General features: G+C 48.3%; 1 protein-coding gene across 1 annotated transcript; it reads left to right on the top strand.

The window, feature by feature from the left end:
• Positions 1-853: 853 nt before the first annotated feature.
• LARP6 (La ribonucleoprotein 6, translational regulator) lies at positions 854-20,778 on the top strand. The gene is made up of 3 exons (XM_032342598.1): positions 854-1,179; positions 15,174-15,384; positions 19,258-20,778. Exons 1-3 carry the CDS (start codon positions 980-982, stop codon positions 20,323-20,325), a joined length of 1,479 nt encoding a protein of 492 aa, XP_032198489.1. The 5' UTR covers positions 854-979; the 3' UTR covers positions 20,326-20,778.
• Positions 20,779-21,959: the final 1,181 nt, after the last annotated feature.

Below are 21,959 nucleotides of genomic sequence, written 5' to 3'. Positions count from 1 at the left end.
TAGATGAAGAGCTTCATGAAAGCACATTCAGGTTTTATTTATGTCTCTGCTTATGCCTCTGGTTTCTGGGTTGCTTGTTCCAGGTTGCTATGGAACTCAGTTAAAGCTAAATATGAACAGGGTTTTCTAACATACTGGCATTTCAGTAGCTCCCTTTATTCATTCAACAATGTTTGAGTGCTTAACTGTGTGCAGGGCATATTCTAAGAAGCAAATGAAAGGGGCATTACAAGGCAGTAGCTTTCAAACTTCAGTGAACTTCGGCATCACTTGGAAGACTTGTTAAAACACGAAGTTCAGAATCCTAGATCTTGATTCGGGAGATCTGGTTGGGCCCTGAGAATGCGCATTTCTTACAAGTTTCCAGGTAGGGCTGGGGTTGCTGGTCTGGGGGATCACACTTTTGAGAACCACGGGTTTAGGGCATGGCAGGAACCAAGTCCGTCACAGGGCGCACACTCTCAGTTTGGTTGTACCAAGGACACTAACGGTGGAGATTGAGGTCGTCTAGGCAGGTCCGTAGGGGACACACCGGCAGGCACAGAAGCCCCTTAAGGTGCTGTCCGTGCCTGCCACCCGCCCAGGCCTCCGCACACTGATAAGTCAGAGGTGGGGCTCCCTCCCCTTTCCGCTCCCGGGGGCCGTGCGAGCCGGGCGGGTAGGAGGAGCGAACCGCTGACAGGCCGGGAGGCGCTGGGGGTCGGACGCATCTCTGCGGGACGCGCGGTGCGCGGGACCCGCGGAGGAAGTCGCCCTCCCCCGCCGCGGCCCCGCCCGCTCTGGCGCACGACTGGCGGCTGGCTGCCCAGGCGGTGGCCGCGGTGGCGGCGGCGGCGCGGGGCGGGGCACCGCGACCCCCGTCCCCTCCCGGGCGCGCTCGCCGCGCCCCCGCCCCCTCGTCGCAGTAGCCGCCGCCCGGCTGGCTGGGCCTCGGGGCGCGGGCAGCCGCGGCGCCGCATTCCCGGCCGGCCCGCGAGCCATGGCCCAGGCCGGCGAGGAGGCGCTGCCCGGGCCCGAGACCGCGGTGCAGATCCGCGTCGCCATCCAGGAGGCCGAAGACGTGGAGGAGCCGGAGGACGACGAGGAGGGGGCGGAGGCGCGCGGCGCGGGGGACCCGGCCCGGTACCTGAGCCCCGGTTGGGGCAGCGCCAGCGAGGAGGAGCCGAGCCGTGGGCACAGGTAGGCGCGGCGGCGCGGCCCGGCCGAGGGGAGCCCGCCCCGGGTCCCGGCCGAGCGGGAGCGCGGGGACAACTCCGCGGGTGGAGCCGCTCGGGGCAGCCCCAGCTCGGGGCCGCTGCTCCGGGCGTCCCACCGTGGGCAGAACCTGCTTTCGGCGGTGGCTGGTGTCGCCCGAGCGGAGCTCCCGGGGCTGGCGGCGGGGCTCTGAGGGGCCTGGACGGGGACATGCCCTGGGACCCGGGAGGAATTCCTTCCTGGGCCATCCTGGCCATCTTATTCCCCCCGGAGGAGGCTCTCCGGGCGCGCGCTCCCCCGGGACCTTCCCCAAAGCCGATCCCGGCCGGGTCCTCCGCTCGGAGACCGGCCCACCTCCCCTAGAGACGGGCCCCACCGAGCCTTCACTGCCTCCTTCCTCCTGTCCCCTTGTCAGCCCAAATGGGTGGAGGCAGCCCAGGCCCAGCTGACACTTGCTGCTGGGGCATCCGAGGAGCGATTTCGTGGTGCAGAGAGCTCTCCTGCTCTGATTTGGAATCAGCTCAAGTCTTGTTGCTTGCATCCTCGCGGGCCGGGGATTCCCATTTTCACGCAGCTTCCCCCACCTGACTTCTATGCTTGCATCATCATCTTGCTGCCTTGCTAGTTGGGTTCCTGAGTGATGGGCAGTGTGGAGCTGTTAGGGCACAGGAAGCCACCTGTCTAACCGTGCCTTTGGGCCCTGAGTCTCTCATCAGCCGGAGACCTTGGCCTTGTGTCCACCAACGCCAGCACCTTTGGGGTGTGTGGTTTCCTTCCTGTGGTTGAAAGGACATAAGAGTATGGAGTATCCCTAGCCCGCAGAGTAGAGCAGTGGCAGAACTTGCGAATTCCCAGAAGTGCCCGCAGGAACTTCCTATGAACCCTCTTTCTTCAGAGTTTCGGGGCACATGCTTTCAGTTGTCAGGGCTCTGCAGGGTCATTCCCTGGCAGGCGGATGTTAACTTCATTGGCAGAATGCTCAACTAAAGGGCGTGAGAATACTGGGATGGGAGCCCTTCCCCATCCTTGGCTGACCCTTCCCCAGTGGAAGAGGTCTGGAGGTAGGTACCCAGAGATTCAGGACAGCTCAGTGAAGACAGAGGGATCCAAGGAGGAAAGTCCAGCACCAGAGTTGAAAGCAGAAACACCAAATTATGAGCAGATGATACAGAAGCTACAGTAAATCCGTCAGCCCTCTATATACTGTAAAACCTGATTCATTCACTCAAGCATTGGTTCAGCTCCGTGCTGAGAATAAAAATAATTGGTCCATAGTTACTGACATCTCAATCTCCAGGAGAAGGTGGCCACCTAGACAAAAAATTTCAGAGGTTATGTAAAGGAGCTCAGAGTGCCTGATGTTTCTGATTTCATTTGCCTGTGACTGTGGTGAAGAGCTCCCCCCTATACTGGGACTAAGTTTTGGGATCGCACCATTAGCAGGCATTAAAGTCCTACTTATTTCTTGAGCCTGGAAAGAGCCCCCTGTGGAGAGTAGGAGAACATGATCCTCATTTGGGTAGGCTTCTTGCCCCCACCCCCCATACTCTCTCTCCAGAGCCACCCTTCCTTCCCAACTCCAGGGACTGGAGTCTCATGGAGCTTTCGAGTTGAAGCATTTCCTGCTGCCCACCGGCAGAGAGCTGACCCCAGAAAATCCCTGGAAGCTCTTCTGGGTAGTGGAGCTGACAGAGCCCAGTAGGCAGACATCCAGAGCAGGAGAATGCAGCCGAGGACAGGATCCGTGTTGTCCCCCTGTTTGGGCCGGCCTGGCACAGCAGCTGCCCCTGCCCCATGGGGCCATTTCTCAATTTCCAGAGCCTTCAGGAGAAAGCCCAAGTTCCTGTTTGTTGAGATGTGGCACCCACCCACCTCATCCCCTTGGCCCATGGCTCCTTTCCTGGCTGTCTCAGTAATTCGTGCTCCCTCAGCACTAACCCCTCTAGATTCCAGAAAATAGGGTACAGTTTTGTGTCTGCAGTCTGCACACCTTTACTCTCCCTCCTCCGGGTCTCTCTGATTGCCTGATCAATCTCTAGTCAGCCTTAAAACGTCACTGCACCTAATAGGTATTTCTCCAAAGGATACAAACCTAATGATTCGAAGGGGCACGTGCACCCCAATGTTTATACCTGTAGTGTCCACTATAGCCAAACTACGGCAAGAGCCCAGATGTCTGTTGACAGAGGAATGGATAAGGAAGATGTGGTGTGTATATATGCTGTGGCATATTACTCAGCCATCAGAAAGAATGAAATTTTGCCATTTGCAATGATGTGGATGGAACAAGAGGATATTATGCTCAGTGAAATCGGTCAGTCAGACAAAGACAAATACCCTATGATTCCAGTCCTAGGTGGAATTTAAGAAACAAAACCTATGAACATGGGGAAGGGAAGGAAAAGTAAAATAAGATGATAATTGAGAGGGAGACAAACCATAAGAGATGCTGAACTCTAGGAAACAAATGGAAGGTTGCTGGAGGGGAGGTGGTGGGAGATGGGGGAACTGGGTGCCGGCTGAGTGGGCACATGATGGAATGAGCACTGGATGTTCTATGCACCTGATAAATCATTAAATTCTACCCCTGAAACTAAAACAACAAAAACACTTCACTTCTTTGTCCCCCCAAACTCCAGTCCCCACCCCAAAGCTGTTTGTTTCCCGTCCTCGGAGTTGCCATAGTGCTCTGCACGATTTACACCCAGCATTAACCTTGGCTGTAATCGTGTAGTTCTGTCTCCCTCACAAGAATGTGAGCACCATGGATTTGGGGGCCATGCTTGCCTTGCTTTCATTGTATCCCCAGCACCTGGTATAGAGTGGGTGCTCCTGAGTATTTGTTGAACGAATGCATGTCTCTGCCATTGCATCGTGCCATTGGGTTGAAGTATTTGCGTAGTTTTCACGCAACAAGATAGTGAGATCCTTGAAGCCCGTGACCTCACCTTGGTCCTTGCTCTACCACCAGTACTCAGCCCACTACTTGGCCTTACCCTGGGGTCCCAGCAACACGTGGAAATAAGAAAAATGTTCTTTAGTCTTCTCCCCACACCTCTCTCACCAAAAAGCTGACTTTCTTTTTATTCTCACCTTTTCGAAATAAAAATTTCAAACATAAAATGTGGAAGGGTAGTATTGTGAGCATTGGTATATCTACTGCCTGGATTTAACAGTTGTTAGTATTTTGCCCTATTTGTTTGATAGACTTATGGGCGGTTTTCTCTGAACCAACTGAAAATACACACAAGACTTACTGTACCCTCAGCACTTTGAGAGCTCTTACTAATGACCGCTTCCTGTAAAACCATATACTCTTATTGCAATTAAGAGAATTAACAATGATTCCGTAGTTTAATCCCTAAAATGATCTTATAGCCAAGTTCCATATTTGGGTCTCCCCCTGCCCCAAGCATCCCACATTGTATTTTATACATGTTTCTTTCTCCCCCTCCAACCAGAATCCAGTCCAGGTGGTGCTGTTTGCCTGTTATGTCTCTTCAGAATCTTTTAATCTAGAACATTCACACTTTTTTTTTCTTTAAATGCGTTGCTATTTTGAAAGAAGAGGCCAGATGTCTTGTTGAATGTTTCCCAGTTGGAATTGGTCTGATTTTGTTCTGATCGTCTAGTTTAACTTGCTCCTTTGTACCCTGTGTTTCCTGTCAGTCGGAAGGTAGACTAAGGGCTTGATTCAATTCGGATTCAACATTTTGGCAAGAACACCTCATAGGCAATGCCACAGACTTTTTCCTGCATCACCGCAGGTGGCTTTCACCAAAGTGGTGCTCTAATTTGACCACTTGACTAAGATGATCTCGCCATTGTGAGGGTACGTCTCTCCCCCTTACAATTAACAAGTAATACCTGCGAATATTCTTTCACTGAGGCCTTTTACCTAATGGTTTTAGCATCCACTGGCGATCCTTGCCTGAGTCAGTTCTTCGGGAATTACAGATTTGTGATTTTCTAATTTCATTATCCTTTGTACATTGATTAGCTGGCATTCTTGTATGTAAGAGAGCTTTGCCTCATCATCTGGGTCTGAACAAGAATCCCTTCTAAGGAGGCAACATAAATGCTTAATGACCAGTTTTCAAAGAGAGGAGTGGGTGTAATCGTTACATCAAATAATTTAAATTAGAGCCCTCCTTTCGGCCCTCCTCGATTCATGGACTTTTGTTATTCATTTTTAAAAAATTGGTTACAATCATTATTTTTGATGTTTACAATGTCCCTGATTCAGTAGTGAAAGCCTTTCAGATTGGCTTCAGTATGTAGCCTTTTGGAACATGCCCTTGAGTCTTTTGAGCACTTTCTTGCTTTGTGATGCTAGATATTCTGGGCTTACTTTGTACTTTTCCTACCTGGGTCATGGGATCCAGCCATTTCCACAGGAATCCCTGTGGCTAGTATTTTTCAAATACTAGTGGAAAGGTATTTAGAAACCAAGACCTAGAATTAAGAGTGCTAATTTCCACTGGGGCAACATTGGTTTTAGGCCCTTTCAATAGTGCTAGGAAATACATAAAAAAAAAAAATAAGTTTATATTGATGATTCTAATTCATATTTGACATTATAGGGTTTTTGTTGTACTTCTTTTATTCTTTTGCACTGACAGTCTTGATTCTTAACAGCATTAACATATTTACTCGTTTTGTCTTACAATGTGTAAAAATGACTTAAAATTATAATACTAAATGTCAGCATGAATAATAAAGTCATGGAAGCATACCTTCATTTAACAAACAGAAACATCTAGGTTCCATCCAAAATATAATTATTCCCATAATCCTTTCCAAAGTTGGGCACATCTCCAACATTTATATATTTATATAAATATATTTACATATATTTATATATGTTTCCAAGTTGTCTCTCTGAAAAACCGTTATCTTTTGAATCTGTCCTTGTGTTCTTATATTGCATTATCAATTTGGTTGCCTTTAGAACCTTTTCAGATTCATTATCTTTTTCTAGAATCAAGTCAAATGGAGTTATACGCAGATTGTACTGAACCCTGGTGTTTTTCATAAATGGTGCTTTCTCTTTTCTGTTCAATATCCACCTGGTTGCTGTCCACCATTTTCCTGGTATTGGCAGCCAAAGTACCATAGTAGACCATCCACAAGGATAGATGATGAGGCCACGAAATCTTTTCTGTGTTGAAAACGACAATGAGGAGCTCATTATTCAACCATTTTATTTTGGGTATTTTTATTCATACGATGACATTTGATTGGCCATTCAGTTAATATCTCCAGATTATCTTGATATTTTATGAGAAAGACAATCCGGGAGATTTTATGCTATACTTCTTTCTCTAGATCATTTACAAATATGATAAATATTTCAACTCTGACCCATGGAGCTCAGTCCTCCGTTTTGAAATGTTACCTCCTTATTTCTACCCTTTGTTTTCATTTCTAGCAGGTTTACAGCTATTAAAAAAAAACACACATTAGTATCCCCAATTTACAATGATGTATTTAAAAGGAAACAATAATATAAACATAAAATTTAAATGTACATTTTTTTTTTCAAAGCTCTTTTGAAAGGCCACACATGACATATTTGTCAGTAACCATACTTCTGTCTCAGAGAATCCTGATAGGTGGGATTTGCCCTTACAGAAGCTTTTCACTTTACATTGGCGATGCTTTGTAAAGTCCTACTATGTGTGAGGCTCTGGGTTGTTGCCAGAATGAAAGAAACCAATGTGAATCCTTCCCTCCAGGGGATGAGGGTCCAGGGCATTAACTAGATATGCACATAGTAGCTATGATACATGTACGGACAAGTGTTAGGAGAGGTTGAAGTTATTTCCTTCCAGGGAGTGTTGCATTTGAGTTGGAGCTTGGTATATGGCTAGGATTTGGACCTGAAAGACGGAGGCCAGAAATTCAAGGAGATGGAACAGCGTGCACCAAGAGATAGAGTCCAGAAACCTTGCAACACGTACAGGGACCTATTTGTCTTTCACTTGCTTTTGTTTTAGAGCAAAGGATCTGAAAGAAAATAGACAGAAATGTGTTCAGAAGCTGGTGACTGCCAGATTGGAAATGAATCTGAAAGAAGAGCTAAGGACTTTGGATTTTATTTAATAAGATAGAAAACATGAGTATTAGAATTAAAGTAGAGGAACGACATAGCTGTTCTTCAAAATGTGTAATAAGGCACAGAGTGGTAGAGGCTTAAGCCAAAATACAACAGGAGTGGAGTGGGGGGAGGTGGGAGGAGGTGGGAAGACAGAACCCTAGAAAGATTCTGGTTAGGAAATGTGTGAAGGATGCGGGGATTAAAAGGGATGCTGCTATCTGAGAGGTGATTTAAGTTCTGCCTTTAGAACAATTGCCAGATCGTGAAAAGTAGCAACCAACATATTATTCACTTTCAAGGAGAAAAAGAAGAAATAGGATTATTTTCTAAAGGAATTGAATGAACTAACCGATGAGCTCAGGCAGCTAAGGTAGAGCTAGTACCTGCAGAGGAAATCCTCCTCCATATAAAGCCCCTATTTAGTAGTTACCTGTCTGTCTGCCTGCAAGTGAAGCCTCCCCACCCCACCCCCAGGTCTGTAGAACCACCTAGGAAGAAAAGCAATGGCAGTATACTACTGCGGAGGGAACCTACTCGACCCACCAAGGAAAAGCAACCCAGACCTACCTTTGCTTTTCACAAAGAATAGCCATGGAGCACAACTCCCTACTTGTTAAGTGTAGACCGTGTACTCCCTTCCAAAGTGCACAGTAGGAAAGGTGGGGGCAAAGGCAGTAACTTCACAGTGAAGACACCAGATAACACTCCTGGGTCAACATTACAATGATTAGGTATGTTGAGAGTCCCCTTGATATGATGTGATGAGAATGTAAATTTACCTCTGTCGTCCTCTTCCCTAAAACCCAGACACACCATCTAATCAGTCATAAAAAATAGCAGATAAATCCCAAATGAAGGACGTTCTACAACATATCTGACCAGGACTGCTCAACACAGTCAAGGTCATTAAAAATAAAGAAAACCTGAGAAACTGTTCCACCAAGAGGAGCCCGGGGAGACATGATGACTACATCTAATATAGAATCCTAAATGGGATCCTGAAAGAGAAAAAGGCCAGTAGGTAAAACAAACAAACAAACAAACAAACAAATAAAAAAACTAAGGAAATCTGAATAATCTGGGCTTCAGTTAATAGTCTGGAAATCTGGACTTTAGCTAATAACAATGTATTGATAACAATTCATTAAATGTACCATACTAATGCAAAATATGAAATACAGAAGTCTGATGTAGGATATTTGGGAACTCTGTACTACTTTCACAATTTTTCTGTAAGTCTGAAATTATTCTAAAGTAAGTTTGTTTAAAAATTTTTTAATAAAGAAAAAATGAATTCTCAGTTACATGAAGAAAACCAATTACATGAAATTAGGTGAAAAACTGATCCCAGAGGATATAGAGGTGATGCTGTTGGAAACAAAGATATGTATTTATGTATATTTATATGTCTATACACACACACACTCTGGTTAGTATCCGAGAGAGAATTTACTATATTGCATCCACAAAACAAGAATAGAATGTTTTTTAAAAGAAATATTCTGGGGACGCCTGGGTGGCTCAGTTGGTTAAGCAGCTGCCTTCGGCTCAGGTCATGATCCCAGCATCCTGGGATCGAGTCCCACATCGGGCTCCTTGCCCCGCAGGGAGCCTGCCTCTCCCTCTGACTCTGCCTGCCATTCTGTCTGCCTGTGCTCGCTCTCTCTCCCTCTCTCTCTCTGATAAATAAATAAATAAAATCTTAAAAAAAAAAAAAGAAATATTCTGAAGACATAAAAGTGTTCTTACAGAGTACATAATTCTGAAATTGAGCAACTCATCAACAAAGATGAGAAGATAATGTCAAGAAATCTCTTGCCATGTACATCAAAGACAAGGGCAAAGACAGACAATATGAAAGAGAGGATAGGAGACAGATCAATCCAAGTGGTCAGTCAACTAGTAAGACCCTAAGAAAGAAATGTAGTCTTAGCAAATGACTTAGCCCTGCACAGAGTGATGTTTGTAGTCATAAAAGTTGAAGACAGTAGGGGCACCTGGGTGGCTCAGTCGGTTAAGTGTCTGCCTTCAACTCAGGTCATGATCCCAGGGTCCTGGGATCCAGCCCCACATAGGGCTCCCTGTTCAGCAGGGAGCCTGCTTCTCCCTCTCCTGCTGCTCTCCCTGCTTGTGCGCTCTTGCTCTTTCTCTCTCTCTGACAAATAGATAAATAAAAAAATATTTAAAAAAAATAAGATTAGAAAATAAATAAAAGACAATGGATTGGCTTACAACTTTCAGTATCTAAAAACAAAACGTGGACTATTAGTTACAGAATAGAATGTAAGCATAATGAACCAAGACAAAATAAAATGAAGGTACATCTGATAGAATTTGAAAGATTAGAAGTGGAAGGAGGGGGAAGAAGGTAGGGTTATAACGCGCACATCAAGGTAGGGAGGAAACGAGACATATCATCTAATATTGATGGAATAAGAGAGAATTTTAACTGTATTATTTTAAAAACAATTAGAAGGCTAATAAAAATAACATAAAATATTAAAAAATTAGAAGAAGAGGCTTTGGGAGATGAGTGACCCAAGTCCTCACCTTACATAATAGGAAATGAATAGAGAACATTGAAAATTGGCAAGTGAGAAATAGAATCATGAACATTTTTATAGAACCACAGGCAACTCTCCTAAGAATGAAAGGATTGAATAGAGGTTGCCTCTAGGGAGGAGAGGTAGAACGGGGAATCATTGCTTTTTTTTTTTTTTTTTTTTTTTTTTAAGATTTTATTTGCTTATTTGACAGAGAGAGACACAGTGAGAGAGGGAACACAAGCAGAGAGGGAGTGGGAGAGGGAGAAGCAAGCTTCCCGCTGAGCAGGGAGCCAGAAGCAGGACTCAATCCCAGGACCCTGGGATCATGACCTGAACTGAAGCCAGATGCTTAACAACTGAGCCACTCGGGGGCCCCTCATTGCTTTCTTTTTAAGTTAAGTGCTATTTTGTTTTATTTTTTTGCTCCGTGTATGTATTATTTTAATATTTAAGATTCATTTTTGATGAACTATTAATAGTGTCCAAGGGAGAAGTAATGAGGACAGTTGGAATGGAAAAGAGAACAGATGGGAGACACTGCAGAATAAAATCAGCACTTGATACTTGGCTCGGTGTGGGGGCAAAAGAGAGGGCTAAAAGACGCATCTGGGGTTTTGAGTCTAAATGCAAAGAAGAGTGAATAGGGAAAGTAGTTAGTGGGGCAGTTTGAGAGGAAAGATACATAGTCTTTACAGGACAGTTACCAACGTTCATATTTAAGGGATATAAACTTCTTTGATGTTCGTAAAGGATACAGGGTCTTTTTCATTCAAAGGCTGTTGCAGGAACCAGGAGACAAGGCAGAGTGCTTTCAGATATGCAAAAGGGCCTTGCCTATCTTCCAAGATCCCCCTTTGGAGATGCACAGTTGCTGCTGACAGCACCCATGCAGAGAGAGGGTCCTAGGGGACAGGAAGCTCACCCCTACACTTATATAGGGGATTATTTCACCTCCCCAGGACCGCCCACCTGCTCTGGAATCTGGCTACCTGCCTGTCTGCTCACTGGGTGCAAAGAACTGGTGCAGAGTTGTGCGCCCCACCCCACTCCCCCTCCCCCCTCCCCCAACACAGTGTGGATTGCTTACTGCAAGACTATGAAAAGAAGAGGCGTTTCCCAGATGGAATGTCCCTCAGCAGACCTAGGCCTCTTCAGTTCTCCCCGAGGTCCAGCTCTGCAGAAGGTGATGTTCAGTTCTGGGCATACTGGATTTGGAGTGCTAGGGCTTTCTAAGCAAGCATCGGGCAGGCACTTAGGAATTGAGGATGGGGGCCCAGGAGGAAGAGGAGGGTGGAGGGGTGGGAGGAGGCAAATCTGACTTGGATGAGCTATCCAGGGGCCAAAGTGGAAGGCCACCCGGGGACAAAGAATCAAGGATAGGTCTTTGGAGAAATGGGAGCAGAGTGAGTAGACTAGAAGGACAGTTAAATGGGGGAGAAAAATCAGAAAAGAGCAAGGCCTAGCGGGAGGAGTACTGAGAAGGAAGTGGTCCATTGCCCCATCCTGCAGCGGGGACCAGATGGCCAAGGTGGAGCAAAGGCACCTGGATACGGCCAATGGAGGCTTTGGCAGAGGCCCAGACATACAGAACGAGTTTGCGGGGAGGGAGGGTATGCACAAGGGAGCTCTAGGCAAATCTGGTTGCTTTTCTCAGTCAAGTTGGAGATAAAGTCATCTGCAGGGAGGAAGGGCTCCCCATGGCAGACCTTGGGAAGAATGGGACACTCTGGAATGGGCACTGGAGAAATTGAGAAGTTACATCCCCATCCTTCTACTGTGTTTCGTTTGTGCATTCACTTCTTCCAACAGCGACAACGACTTTAGTTGGGGAGTAAGACTTACTAGGCTGTGGGTCCCTTTGACGGTCTGGTCGCCTCTGCGATACTTGCTAGTCGTACTAAGTTAGACATATTTTGCCAATATCTGAGTCCACTCAAAACTCTTCATTGGTCATTATCCCACACCTAACTACAGCTCCTCCTGTTTATTCTCATCCTTGTCAATGGGGCTTAGACCTCCCCATGCATTTGAGGTTAGTTTATCTGATGTATCGAACCTGTCCATTTTAACTACTAGTTAGGGGATAAGCTTTCTCTAATAAAGAGAAAATCTGTGTTGTCCATCTTGATTCTCCTTTTTCATTCCATTGAATCATTCCATTGATTTATTCCACTTTTCCTTTGGCATGTTTTAAGGACCGCTTTTCTTTCTTTCTTTTTTAAGATTTTATTTATTTATTTGACAGAGAGAAATCACAAGTAGTAGAGGGGCAGGCGGGGCTTGGGGGAGCAGGCTCCCTGCTGAGCAGAGAGCCCAATGGGCTCTATCCCAGGACTCTGGGATCATGACCTGAGTCGAAGGCAGAGGCTTAACCCACTGAGCCACCCAGGTGCCCCAAAGGACCACTTTTATCAATGCAGTATTACTGTATAGTATTTGTTTGTAAGTAACAGAAGACCCAGCCAATAAGTGAATTAACCAAATGGATTTTATCTTTCTCATGTAATCAGAAATCTGCAGGTACGTTGGTAGAGGAATTGGTTCAGCAACTCAATAATATCAGAGCCAATAATATCAATAAATCAGACCAACTTAATTCTCCTGGCCTTTTTCTTATGGTGGTAAAATAGCTGCTACAGCTCCAACCATCACATCCACACTCAAAACATAAAAAGGGAAGAGGAGGGCCAAAAGATTTTCACTTGTGTTTTATTGGCCATGCCATGACAAATAGCTACTACCTGTAACCGAGGCTGAGAAAGTACATATTTAGGTTGGTTTTTTGCTTTGTTTTTGTTGCTGTTTTGTTGTTTTTATAGCCTCCATAATAAAGGGAGGCAAGTCACAAAGAGTTTGCTATTAGATGTTGGGTGAATCTGACTAACGGCTATCAAAGCTATCTTCTAGAAACTTCTAAAATATTCAGTTTGTCTAATGTTTAAGTTGCTTTTGACCTGTTTTATCTTATAGGGTACCCCCATATATTTCCTTGGTTTGCCACCTCATTTTTAAAAGACTTTTGAAAAAACATACTTTTAAAGTTAGTCTCTCATACCATTTTTTCTGCCCAATCAGTATACATTTGTCTTGGGACATTGGTGTGGTATTTCAAAAACATTTCCAGACTGTCTGTAGGCAAATAACTAAACTCTTCATTTTAAAATCAACCAACGCCTACTTTTATGCTAAAATTATAATTTCTGTATTTGAAAAATCGGGAGACAGATTTATTTAGTATTTTCTCTCCTGCCAAAATATTCCATTTTTATTCTCATCTTCACTCTTCCACAGTTGGGTTTTTTGTTGTTGTTGTTTGTTTTTTGGTGGGGGGTTGGTTAAGAGTCAGTGAAAATTTTGCTGGAGTTGAAGGACCTACATGTACATACCTTTTCCAGCTTTAAACTATCTCAGTAATAGTTGACTTTTACATTCTGAGCCCCCTTACACCTTTTTCGATTATTTTATTTAAGGGCTTAATGCCAGTCCAAGGGAAATGTTAACTGCTTGCTTCTTTTTATTTTTTTTTAAAGATTATTTATTTATTTATTAGAGAGAGAGAGAGAAGAGCAAGAGAGAGAGCACGAGTGGAGGTGAGGGGCTGAGGGAGAGAAAGAGGGAGAAGCAGACTCCCTTAGGGAGCCCGATGTGGGGACTCGATCCCAGGACCCTGAGATCATGATCTGAGCCAAAGGCAGAAGCCCAACTGACTGAGCCGCCCTCTGGGGAGCCAGGCAGGTTTTCCCAACAGAGTAGAAGTGCCCAGAATGCTTCAGATGGACTAGGTGTCTGCATCCATCTCCGGAAATACTCTCTCTGGGAGTTCATGGAGACTCTGGGTCTGATCGTTGTGTTACAAGCTGCCATGTAGGAAAGCAGTAATGTTTTCTTCTGAAAGTAATTTTTAGCCAACCCTTTTTCTTGGATAAGATATTTATGATATTGTATAATACGTGATTTAATTTGGTCATTAAATATGCCACAGAGAACTTACCTTCGAGAGATTCTAATTAGTAGTGTCAACTCTGACGCAGATCTTCACAGAGTCCCTGAATGTTTATGATTTTGAAGTTTTTGTCATCCCTTGGTGAAATATTTGCCTTCCTAAAGAAGCTTCGCTCAGAAATTCTTTGGCTTGTTCTCATATCCTAATATTCTCAGGGAGAGGGGGAGGCAGTCTGTTCAGCCGGAGTGGCTGGTGAGTGTGGGTTTCATTTAGAAGGCCCTGCCGAGTGGGATATTTTCCAGATTCCGGGGCAGGGTCCCAACAAAATGTGGAAAGTATTATGTGTGCTGGCTTTGGAGACAGAAAATTTGAGTTTTAGTCAATCCTAGATCTGTAGGATAAATGCACCTACCTGCCACCTCCCGGGTTCCAAGGGTGTGCCAAGCACCTGGGTGGGCATTTCTATGTATTAGTTCATTTAATCTTCTGACCACCCTATCAGGAGAGTGACTCTCATGATTCCAATATACAGATGATAGGACTGAGGGGTAGCAGGGCAGCTCCTTGCCTGAGTTGACTCAGTTACTAATTGGTGGCGGCAGGATTCGAACCTACGTGGGCTACCTCTGGGATTGGGACTCTTAATTACTCTGCTAAATTATCTTCTAGAAATCAGGGTGGGGTGAGGGAGGGAAGAATAAGAAGGGAATGTGGGAAGCATCCACATTCGTGGCACAGCAGCACACGAATGTTAGTAGAAGGTGTTGTTATTTGAATGACCCTCTGCCCATGTTAAAAACAGAAGCTTGATTTCTTTGCCCACTGGGCAAAAGCCAGCCCCGTGGGGCCAGGTGATCATGACCTCTGAGGAGCCCAGTTCACGTGTGTTCCAGTGCCGTTTCCTAGGGCGGCAGAAACAAACTACCACGAACTGGCTGGCTTAGAACCCCAGAACTGATTGCCTCATGGTTCCGGAGACCACAAGTCAGACATCAAAGTGTCCGAAGAGCTCTCCCTTCCCAGGGTCTGGGAATGGGTGGGTCCCGGCCACTCCCCTGGCTTCTGGTGGTTTGCTGGCAATTCTTGATGTTCCTGGGTTCTGCTGCCTCACCCTGATCTCTGCCTTCACCTTCACATGGCATTCTCCAGGTGTGCTCGTGCCTCCAGATTTCCCTGTTTATAAGACACCAGCCACACTGGACTAGGGACCCCCCCACCCCACCCTGGTGTGACCTTGTCTTTTACTGATTACATCTACAAAGCCCTATTGCCAGGAAGGTCACATTCTGACATACAGGGCTTTGGAATGTCAACGTACGAAATTTGGGGTAAAGGGGTGTGGAGGACAACAACTCAGCCTGTAACCCCCGGCGTCTCCTTCTGGTCCCAGTGGCGCCACGACGAGTGGGGGCGAGAACGAGCGTGAGGACGGCGAGCAGGAGTGGAAGCCCCCGGACCAGGAGTTAATCAGGAAGCTGGTGGACCAGATCGAATTCTACTTTTCTGATGAAAACTTAGAGAAGGATGCCTTCCTGCTCAAGCATGTGCGGAGGAACAAGCTGGGGTACGTGAGCGTCAAGCTTCTCACGTCCTTCAAAAAGGTAAGGCTTCCTTCTCACGAGCTGACTCGAGGATTTCGGGGGGTGGGGGTTGCAGTTGTAAATATTTTTTGATAGCTGGTGATTAGCGATCCCCCCCACCGCTCCCCCGCTGTGGGGCCTGAAATAGAGAAAAGTGATCCAGAACGGGTTTAGGATCGCTACGAAGACCATCTTCCCACAGTATTGAAAGAGGCCTGGGTGCTGGGACAGATGTCTGCGGGTGGCGTTTAGGAAATAATAGTGCTTGTTCTGAGCAAAGTTCAGGCACTCTTGCCAGGCGAGTGGGTGGCCAAGAGAACGCTGTGCCAGGACACAAGGACTCAGTCGCCTTTAGAGACACCTCCTGGCCTTGCAACTGTGCAATACACAGGCTCTTCCCTTGCCCAGTTGAATAAATAAGAAGAAGGAGGAACACCTTGGACTTAGAGGGATGACCGCCTTCCAGACTCCAGCAGCCATTGCCGTGTAAGACCAACCTCTCATCAGTGTGGCGACGTGGCGTGCCCAATTGCAACCATGTAGGCAGCAGACCCCGCAGCTGGCCTATTGTGTGAATTTCCTCCGTCTCAGAGCGTGGACAGACGAGCTGGAGTAAGAACTCCATGTCTCCTGTGGGGGACGTGTATTTACTAGAATGGAAAAGCACGGCATGGCCTGTTGCATAACGGGATATGTAACAGCTGGGTCCCGGCCAGGCTGCCTGTGTGTTCTGCCAGAGAGCCCTGGAGGAGAGCTTTCTCCCCGGGGCTGTTCCCTGCCTCACCTGCTGCTATGGTCTGTCTTCTCCTCGTGGTCTCTGTCCTTTTATCCAGTCACCAAACCTATCCATCCTGCACCCTGACTGCTGCGGTGGGCACAGGATAGAAGACACAAAGGTGGCATTTCCCCTGCCCTTGCAAAGTCCAGTGAAGGGAAGAGCTCAGTGCAGGGCTGAACGATGACCTCGGGCAGTGAAAGCGCACAGTCGTGTTCATCAGAGCCAGTTACCCTGCCTGGCTGATGGAGAAGTCTTTCTAGAAGTAGTGACATTGAAATAGGATCTCAGAGGACGAGTAGGAGTTTTCAGGGTACAGGAGAAGGGAAGGGGCTCTTCATGTTCTGCATCTACCGGGAGCTAGCATCTGATCCTATAGGTTAAGGGTTAGTCCCACAGGACCGCCCCAGTTCAGGAGCCAGTGGCCAACAGGAGGCCCCCAGGTCACCCACAGCTCCTGTCCAACGTGGCTAAAAGTCACAGGTTCCCATCACTTCCTCCCCCTTGGATTTGATCGTTTGCCGAAAGAGATCACAGAACTCAGGGAAACACTTGCTTAGGTTGGCCAGTTTAATAAAGGCTGTGATAAAGGATATAGACCAACAGCCAGCTGAAGAGATCTGCAGAACGAGGCCCTGGTGCGGGAGCTCCTGTCCCTTCAGAGTTGGGGTGTGTCGCCCTCCCTGTACATGGATGCAGTCATCAATCTGGAAATGCTCTGAAGCCTGTGGTATTGGGATTTTTATGGAGGCTTCCTCATGGAGGCACAATCAAACATTAACTCAGTTTCCTGCCCCTCTCCCTTCCCTGAAAATTCCAAGCTTCTAACCATGGCTTGGTCTTTCTGGTGACAGGCCCTCAACCAGGAGCCACCAGGCAGCCGGCCCAGAATTGCCTCATTAGAATAAAAGCTTCTCCTAGTGCTGTTGTCCTGGAGGAACTGCCAGGGTTCCAGCAGCTCCGTGCCGGGAAGGGGGACACAGAACAGCGGATATATATGCTAGAGAGGGACTGTTCCATCATTCTCCGTGAGGCCTCAAGTTGGGTTTGATTCCAAGCTGAAACCATCGACACCAGTTTCAGGAGCTGCTGTGTTGAAATATGAAAGATCTTTCAGAAGATCTTTTGTGTCAAATGCAGAAATGCAGAAATGCTGCTTCAGAGAAGTATTTGAATGTTAAAATCCCTGAGTCCTATCAAAATAGTACATCGCAATATCACACGTGTCCAGGGAACGGTGAGCACACCCTCACATGGAAGTGTTTGTGGGGGACCCCAAAACAAAGAAGCCAGTGGGCATCCCTTTATTTCTTCCCTAGGGACCCTAAGAGTCAGCCTGACTTTTTTTTCTGTTGAAGCTGCCACTATGGCACTACACACAGACTCCCCAACACCTCCAAAATGACAACAAAGGCCCTTTCCATTCTAAAGGCTTTCCCGCTGATCATAATAGGAGACACATATGACAAACAGTGAAATGGCAGTTTCTGAGAATCTTAGGAAGTTCTTCCAGTTAATTGCACAAGGAGAGCACCTCCGGGCTCCTTGTCTGAGATGGTGCCCAAGGACGCTCGGGCTTAACCGGCATTTCCCAGCGGACTCTGCTCCTGGCTCTGGAGGGGTGCTGGTTCTTGCCAGTGCCCGCATTCCTCTCCCTTGCATGTGGCCTTCCATGAGCTTCTCTAGCCCTTGGAATAAGGCAGCACCAGCCTGCCCCTGAGCACTTCTTGTTCAGGCTTCAGGCTTTGGCACTCACTTTGTCTTTCCTCTCCAGAATGCTCCCTTCCTCACTGGTATCTTTGGTCAGCATCTTTCTCTCCCCTTGCTGGATCCCTGATGGACTCCATTCACCTGTAGTCTGACCCTTTGCGTGGACCTTCGCTGACCCTCTGTCCTTGGTGTTTGTCACGGAGATCAACCCATTGGTCCTGGGTGTAGGCAACTTGTGGTTCCCACACCCTCGGCCCAGTCTGGGCCTTTTCACCCCAAGACCAGGGCTAGAGCGGACAGTACCCCCTCTGCCTCTGCCGAGAGATCTGCAAGGGGTTTCCCCCTCTGCCCCGCCCCGCCCTGGGCTGCCCAGTGTTAGCCAGCCTTCGATCTTGAGTTCTGGGAAGCTTCTGTTGGGTCTCAGGGGTCCTCTGCACAGCGCCTGTGTTGACCTGGCCTCAGAGGACTCAGAGTGATCGTGCTGTTCCCGGCTCAGGTTCCCCACCCCACCCACCTCCACTGTTCTCTTGGAATGGGATGACTCATTCCCCCAGCGTTCCCTCCAGCGGAAGTGGGCCTCTTGAAAATTACTGTTTTACAATATAAACATAGCCTTCATATAGTGCAGTTTCCACCCAGGGAGGAGGAGGAGGAGGGACTGTTGCATCATTCTCCATGAGGCCCTACTTGGATTTTATTCCAGGTCAAAACGGCCCACATCACTTTCAGGAGATTTTGCAGCGGAACATGAAAGATCTTTTAGAACTTTCTGTGTATCAAATGCGTGAACAGAGAAACACGACTTCAGAGACGTGTTCGGATGTTTAAAATCTCCGAATCCTGTCTAAATGGTGGCACGTAATCTTTGAAGTAATGATAGTACATGATACTTACTGAGCACTCGCTGTGAGCTAGACACTGTTCTGAGTTTCATATGTGGATGTATCATGTATGTCTGCGTGTAGATACGTATCTGTTGATTTAGTCATTTGATCCTCATGACAGCCTGTGAGGGGGACACGATTAGCGTCTCCGTTTGACGGATGTGGTTGTTGAGACCCTGAGACCCTGGGAAATGTCAAGTCTTACCGCCAGCTGGAGTTGGGCCTTGGACTTGGGTGTCTAACAGCCTTGTCGCAGGGCCTCAACCACTTAATGTGTATGCACTGGACTGTCTCCATCCCCACAGAAAGTTCTCTCGGACGGCACTGCTCTAAACCGTTGCCTGGCTTGACGTCATGGAAGGGTGTTGCGTTCGCATCCTAGACGTTTGAATGCCTGAGCCCACCAGCTAGGATGCTGGCCACCAGCGTTCCAGGGGCTGAGGAAAGGAGGGAGGGAGATGACAGAGCCCAGGAGGTGGGCGAGGACAGGTGGGTACCATTCCAGATGTGCTTTGTCTTCTTCAGGTGAAACACCTGACCCGGGACTGGAGAACCACGGCGCACGCCTTGAAGTACTCGGTGAGCCTGGAGCTGAATGAGGACCAGCGGAAGGTGAGGCGGACCACCCCCGTCCCCCTCTTCCCCAATGAGAACCTCCCGAGCAAGATGCTCCTGGTCTACGATCTCCACCTGTCCCCCAAGCCGTGGGCCCCGGCCGCCCCGCCGAAGAATGGGAGGGTGCAGGAGAAGGTCATGGAGCACCTGCTCAAGCTCTTCGGGACCTTCGGGGTCATCTCGTCGGTGCGGATCCTCAAACCTGGGAGGGAGCTGCCCCCCGATATCCGGAGGATCAGCAGCCGGTACAGCCAGGTGGGGACCCAGGAGTGTGCCATTGTGGAGTTTGAGGAGGTGGACGCGGCCATCAAAGCCCATGAGTTCATGAGCACAGAGTCCCAGGGCAGGGAGAACATGAAGGCCGTCCTGATTGGCATGAAGCCACCCAAAAAGAAACCTCTCAAAGACAAGAACCAGGACGAGGAGCCTGCCGCGAGCAGCCACCCGAACAGGTCCCTGAACAAGAGAGTGGAGGAGCTGCAGTACATGGGGGACGAGTCTTCTGCCAACAGCTCCTCCGACCCCGAGAGCAACCCCACGTCGCCCATGGCCGGCCGGCGGCATGCGGCCACCAACAAGCTCAGCCCTTCTGGCCACCAGAATCTCTTTCTGAGCCCAAATGCCTCACCGTGCTCGAGTCCCTGGAGCAGCCCCTTGGCTCAACGCAAAGGCGTTTCCAGAAAATCCCCGCTGGCCGAGGAGGGGCGGCTGAACTGCGGCACCAGCCCCGAGATCTTCCGCAAGTGCATGGACTACTCCTCTGACAGCAGCGTCACTCCCTCGGGCAGCCCCTGGGTCCGGAGGCGCCGCCTGGCTGAGATGGGGACCCCAGAGAGGAGCCCCGGCGTGAGCCCTCTGCTGTCCCGGAAGATGCAGACGGCAGACGGGTTACCTGTGGGGGTGCTGAGACTGCCCAGGGGTCCTGACAACACCCGGGGATTCCATGGTGGACACGAGAGAGGCAGGGCCTATGTATAAATACCTTCTATTTTTCGTATCGGCTCCCTCAAAATACCTGGCATGGCATAGAATGCAATTAGGTCCCCATCGGAAGATTTTGTATACATGTAGACCTCTTAATTTATACATTTGTAATGTATATAAGTTGTCTGGTACGCTGTGGGTTTAAGAACATCTTCTAGTTCAAAACAACCAGCATGACCATTATTTTGCTGATGCCCAATGTGTCTGAATGTCACGGCCCTGCATGGCTGCGGGACGGATGCTCCCCGGGGCCGGTCAGGCCGCCGGTCTCTTCTTCACGGCAGAGTTCTTCCCCGCAGCAACCGAGCTGTCCTCGTCAGGCCACACGGGGCCTTCCAGAGAGCCCATGGGAGTTCTTTTCTGTAATGGCCATTCGTTCAGCCAGTAGCATGGTATCTCACAGGACCAAATGTGTGTTTCCTGTCAAGTAAATAAATAATAAAACACCGACTGGGAGTGCTAGCTCTTGAAGTCACAGGTGGGGCCTGATGAAGGTCTGTGCCATCTCATAAGGCTGTGGGTGTTAAGTCAGGAGGCCCTGAGGAGCCCAACAGAGACGCATGTCTTGAATGTACCCAGGGCAACCCTGGGGCTCTCCTTGTGGGGCTCCAGCAGCCCAAGAGGTCAGCAGAGTTGGAATCCTACCCGGGCCAGGGTGGCTTAGTAGAGACCAAGCTGTCCGGATGTGGTCCCCTGACTGCTTCCTTTTCATTGGTTAATGTCCCTTGTCCCGGGAAGCTGCCCTGTATAGCGGAAAGAGCAGTGGCTTTTGTGCTCCTGCTGGCTCATGCACCTGCTGTCTGGGGGGTTTTAGACCAGTCCTGTTGAGTGAAATTCGTGAACCACTATTGAACGTTGCTTAGAGGCCACAGACATGCTTGGAGTTTTCCAGACATTATCTCATGTAAGTTCCCCCAGAACCGCCCGAGAAAGGTCCAGATACTCTCTCCATTGTACACCGGAAGAAGCAAGCGGGTTAACTCACTTGTCCGGGCCTGACGGCTAGATGAGGAGGGCTGGCTTGAACCTGGCAGTCCGGCTCCAGAGCCCAGACTCCCAAGCAGCAGATGGGACGCAGCCTCTCTGAACCTCACCATCCACATTCAAAAAAGAAACAACCACAGAAGGTGCTAATATTTATTCGGCACCTCCTATGTGCTAGGCATTTTGCTAGACACATTCGTCCATTTGTTCTGCCAGTATCTCTGTGAGAGGCTACAGCGGCGTTACACGTGAAGCTGCTGGGGCAGGGTAATACCACAGGCTGTCGTGAAAATGGGAAAAAAGAGAGTGCGTTTAATTACACAGTTCTATAAAAATCGGCGGGTGATTATTATCTGGTTAGTAAGACAGTGTGTCCCTTAAGTCCTGGGATTCCTGTTAACTGGTAAGCGCCTCCGGGAATTATTTGGATTTGCTGTTTCCACCACCATTCACTGTAGATGGCTCAAAGGCCTGCGTCTGGACCCCACTCACCCCGGGGGCTGTGCCCCAGCCCAGCTCCAGGCCTCTCCCCGTGCCCGCTCCTCACTGGGCCCCACTCACCTTCTCACCATTCCTTCCCACAGCCTCCCCGCCATGCGTGCCCGTCGGCCGTGGGGCCATCTGGGCCCCACCACCTCTTGGCC

This window comes from Mustela erminea, chromosome 5 (genome assembly GCF_009829155.1).
Source record: "Mustela erminea isolate mMusErm1 chromosome 5, mMusErm1.Pri, whole genome shotgun sequence".
In the NCBI taxonomy this organism is placed as follows: domain Eukaryota; kingdom Metazoa; phylum Chordata; class Mammalia; order Carnivora; family Mustelidae; genus Mustela; species Mustela erminea.
The sequence above is the reverse complement of the archived record's forward strand: the minus strand, read 5'-3'. Positions and strand labels throughout refer to the sequence as shown.